The sequence below is a fragment of the Geospiza fortis genome, unplaced genomic scaffold (genome assembly GCF_000277835.1).
Source record: "Geospiza fortis unplaced genomic scaffold, GeoFor_1.0 scaffold55, whole genome shotgun sequence".
Classification (NCBI taxonomy): domain Eukaryota; kingdom Metazoa; phylum Chordata; class Aves; order Passeriformes; family Thraupidae; genus Geospiza; species Geospiza fortis.
The window spans coordinates 6,175,366-6,179,629 of record NW_005054308.1 but is presented as its reverse complement, the minus strand read 5'-3'; the positions used below and the strand labels follow the sequence as shown (position 1 = coordinate 6,179,629).

At 59.9% G+C, this 4,264-nt stretch overlaps 2 protein-coding genes across 4 annotated transcripts in view; one reads left to right on the top strand and one right to left on the bottom strand.

Annotated features, from left to right (window-relative positions):
* Positions 1-3,216, top strand: part of TNIP1 (TNFAIP3 interacting protein 1) — an 8,355-nt gene extending 5,139 nt beyond the window's left edge. For all 3 annotated transcript variants that reach the window (XM_031066848.1, XM_031066847.1, XM_031066846.1), the window contains 8 exons: positions 124-255; positions 340-468; positions 783-899; positions 1,207-1,332; positions 1,641-1,721; positions 1,837-2,031; positions 2,279-2,369; positions 2,725-3,216. In XM_031066848.1, the coding sequence (XP_030922708.1) occupies positions 124-255; positions 340-468; positions 783-899; positions 1,207-1,332; positions 1,641-1,721; positions 1,837-2,031; positions 2,279-2,369; positions 2,725-2,750 (897 nt within the window). In that variant the 3' untranslated portion in view covers positions 2,751-3,216. The remainder of the gene's footprint in view (positions 1-123; positions 256-339; positions 469-782; positions 900-1,206; positions 1,333-1,640; positions 1,722-1,836; positions 2,032-2,278; positions 2,370-2,724) is intronic.
* Positions 3,217-3,852: 636 nt separating this feature from the next.
* GPX3 (glutathione peroxidase 3) overlaps positions 3,853-4,264 on the bottom strand; it is a 2,547-nt gene continuing 2,135 nt past the window's right edge. The window contains exon 5 of the mRNA XM_005418740.2: positions 3,853-4,264. This exon is cut by the window's right edge and continues 303 nt beyond it. The gene's annotated coding sequence lies outside the window, so the exon portion shown is untranslated.

Sequence of the window (4,264 nt, the reverse complement as noted above, 5' to 3'; positions counted from 1 at the left end):
TCCTGCTGGGTGCAGGCTGTGGGCACTCCGAGGAAACGGTGTAGGGAGGTTTGGAGGCTGCCTGTGCCTCCTTTGCCCCAGCGTGAGTCCTTCCAGGCCAACGTCCCCACTCCCTCCTGGCAGGTCACAGACCTACACCAGGAGCTGGCTGAGGCCCGCAGGGCAGTGACCGAGCTGGAGTCAGAGCGGGAGCAAAAACAACGGGATTTTGACCGCAAGCTGCTCCTGGCCAAGTCCCGGATTGAAACAGAGGAGGTGAGTCCCTTGGGAAGGGTAACAGGGAACTGCCAGCCCTGTTGCCCTGCCCTGGCTGATCTCCCCCCACCCTGGGTCCTGCAGGCAGAGAAGGAGAGGCTGGCCATGGAGGTGAGGGACCTGCAGCAGAGGATGCGGTTCCTGCAGGAGCAGCTGGCTCCGGTCACCAGGCAGCGGGAATACCAGGAAAAGGAGATCCAGAGGCTGAACAAGGTGGGGGCTAGGGCACAACCACTCACTGCAAAATGTCTTTAATGTTCTCCAGTCTCTTCACCTCTCTCAAATCCAAAACTGACCCTGATAACCCACTCTTGCTCAGGCAGAGACTTGTATCAGGTCCACCATTTCTGTGGGGCCCACCACATCCCTCTGGGCTCTGAGGAAGGGGGGGTTCAAGGAGAGTCTGTTGTCCCTCTTGCCCCTGCCCAGTTATACCCACTTCCATGCTGGGCACATGCCCAGGGTCCTCCAGTGACATCTTGGGCACTGAACTTGCTCTGACCCTGCTCCCCTCTCTTTCTCTCTAGGCACTAGAAGAGGCCCTTAATGTCCAAGCCTCTCCACCACCCATCTTTGCCATGGAGCCAGCAGGGAAGCTGCCACAGCAGGAGCTGCTGACCCAGAATGAGCTACTCAAACAGCAGGTAGGGCAGGGCACGGAGCCACTGGGGACAGGCAAGGAAATACATGTCCTGAATTTCCACAGCAAAGAGCCCTGTGTGCCAGCAGCAGCTGGGCAGGTGTCAGTGCTGGGATGGTGGGGCTGGGGACCCAACTCAGCATCCTCCAGGCATTCATCTGGAAGGACCGCAGCCAGGGGCCATGGAGCCAGCCCACATGCCTGAGGCTTGGCATGGCTGGTGGAGTCAAGGATGGCAGCACAGTGATGGGGTTGCTTAGGGGAGGTGTCTGCCCTCAGCCAGGTGCACCCACATTCTTCCTTCCTGCCAGGTGAAAATTTTTGAGGAAGACTTCCAGCGGGAACGGAGTGACAGGGAGAGGATGAATGAGGAGAAGGAAGAGCTGAAGCAGCAGCTGGAAAAGCTGCAGAAGCAGTTGGTCCTCTCCAACAACCAGGTGAGCAGTGCTGGGTGTTACTAGCACTCTGGGAGCCCCATGTGAACCCCATGTGTCTCAGAAATGCTTACCCCCAGTGTCACAGTCCTTGTACATACCTAAGAGTAGGGGCTGAAGGACAGGAAGGCCAGAGGGGTGTTTTTTCTTCTGCTTGTCACTGCCAGAGAATCTCCTTTCATTCATCTCTTTCTGCACCTCTCCTGGGGGTCTGATGGGGGGAGGCTGGTGCAGACATTCTCTCAGCAACCCTAACTCATGAAGATGGGGAGTGGCAGGGTGGGCTCTGCACTAACCCCTCTTCCTCCCAGCTGCGAGCCTCCAAAGATGATTGCCAGAGGGAGAAGGAGGAGAAGGAGAAGCTGAAGAAGCTGCTGAAACAGCACAAACAGGTAGGGATAGGATGGGAGGAAACCCTCCTTGGGCAGAGGGGCTGGGGGCTGCAGGCGATGGGTGGTGGTGGGCTGCCCTTGGGATCTCCCCAGCATCTGTCGTGGCTCCTTGCAGGCTTCTGGAGAGAGGCTGCACGCCGAGCCAGGCCCGGGGCCGCTGGGCCCAGCCTGCCCCATGTACCAGTACCAGTACAGTCCCCCCATGGCTCCCCCCATGTACCACGGCTACGAGGAGTGGCAGCAGATCCGATACCCGCCAGCCATGCCGGGCGAGCACACGCAAGGACAGAACTTCCACCATTTTCCCCCGGTGAGACTCCACCTGTGCCAGCAGGAGGAGGAGCAGAGGGTGATGTGTGGGTGGGTCTTGGGCTCCCTGCCCTCCAGGGCCACTGAGTCCCAGGGCAGGGAGCTGAGCACATGTGTGCTGGTGGCATGTGACTGCTCAGCCCCCTTTCCTCCCCCTCCTTCTCCTCTTCACACACTGTCAGTCAGAGTGCTGCCTGATGATTCACATGGCGGGTAATTCCCTGTCTCTGTTCCATCTTCTCCCACAGCCTGAGTACCCCTGGCGCCCGCCCTGTGCCATGGCTCGCAGCCAGAACGCCCAACCGGTGGCTGGGGTGAAACCAGTCCCCAAGGACTTGGGTAAGGCTCAGACCCTCCCTGACAGGGGTGCCCATCCTTCACCCTGAGACTTGGGGCACTTGGCTAAATACATGGGGGAGGGATGGGGGCACAGCTTTCCAGGCAGTGGCCATTTTCCCTTAGCCCCCACCTCTCATCAGCTGAGGGGATGATTTTGCCATGGGGTTGGTCCCTGCTGCATCCCTGCCAGCATCCCCACAGCACCTAAAGTCAGGCTGAGCCCAAACAGCTCATGGAGTTAAGGCAGTTGGTGCTCCGGGATAACAACCATGCCACAGCTAGCATCCCTTCTGTGCGGCTTGTGTGAGGATGAAGAGCTGTGCTTACCCTGTGCCACCCCTCTCTTGTGTCTCAGAACAGGCAGGTCCCGGGTTGCCCTAACGCCAAGGACCGGCCACGCTCCGACACCAGTGGAAGAGGAGTAGGGTGTGTGTGTGTGCCCGTGTGTGTGTGTCCAGGAGCTTCCTCCGGCCGCCAATGCCTGTGCAAGGACATGTGCTGCACGTGGGGGGCTCAGCAGCGCCTTCCCCCAAGGATATCATGAAGGAGGGACTGAAGGTGCCATCGTGGTGACAGCCAGCATGGGGTCAGTCCCCTGCGGCCATCCCCTTCCCCACGAGGAGCCAGGCCTGGCCTGGCAGCGCTGTAGACCCGAGCCAGGTCTTCAGGGAAGAGGAGCCAGTGTTTGCCAGGAGCTGCCCCAGTGCAGAGCCCCTGGAGGAGTGGGTAACAGCGGGGACTCTCCCGGTTGTGGGAGACCCCACACTCGCAGGCAGGTGCTGGCCGCAGCCGTGGCCTGGCCTGAGGGTGGTTGGTGTCTTCGTATTTATTTAAGGACTGAAGTGTGGCTGAGTCTCTCTGGTTTTGTCCTGGGCAGTCTCTGCATGGGGAGGGGGAGAGGGAGGGATACCAGGGCTGTTGGTCCCCTTGTGCTTGGAGACAGACTGAGTGCAAGGGGACCCCAACCCTTGCTTGGGCACCCAGGATCTGTTGCCCCAAGTGCATGCCCCCACCTCCCTCTCTGTGCTGAGCCCCTCACCCTCCCCTCTTCTGCCCCCCACCTCTGCCAGGACAGGGAATCCCCTGCTGCCCCCTCTGCCTTTCCATGCAGCAGTGGCCTTGGGGACAGTCTTTGATGTTGCACACAGCAACTCTTGCTCCACGAAATAGGTCTGGAGAGGAAAAAACAAACATAATGCAGTTTCTGTAAGCGTGGCTGTCACAGGTGTGACAGCAGGAGGCACAGGATTCCAGTATGCTCCTCACTGAGGGTTGTCCCTGGTCTCCTGTCTCCAGCCCCTTTTGCCCACCTGTGCTCTGCACTCCCTCCCCATCCTGTCCCCAAATGCTGGGCTGCGATGATAAGTCCATGTCTGCAGTTGCTGTGGAAAAAATTGAGTTTCTCCAGTCAGGCACTGCTACCCCCAGGCTGGCCACTGTGCCCCCCACTCTACCTCCCCTGCTCCTGGCCAACACGTGGGGCTGCACGTTTGCAGAGCCTTTATTTGGTGTTTCTGTGGTGGGTTGGTGAGGGGCTGGCCACCCCCAACCAGGAGAGCAGCACGTCTGTGTGCCAGGAGCACAGGCAGCCTGAATGCACTGAAGAGCTGCCCCGTGCTCAGCACGCTCAGGCCGGGCCCGCCCCAGCCCAGGGCTTTCGGGCCAAGCCTTCATGGAGATGTGGTCTCCTCCAGGGACAGCCAGCCCCTGCATCCTCCCACTGCCTGGGATGGTGGAGAGGAGGGGGCAGGCTGGAGATGTCACCACCAGGGGTGGAGGGGGGACACAGGGATATTGGAAGTATTTACTGAGGTCTCTGCCATGAGATCCTCAGCCCAGCATCCTGACTGGGGGGTGCCAAAGGAGCAATGGGGGGAACAGGGCGTGATTCCTGC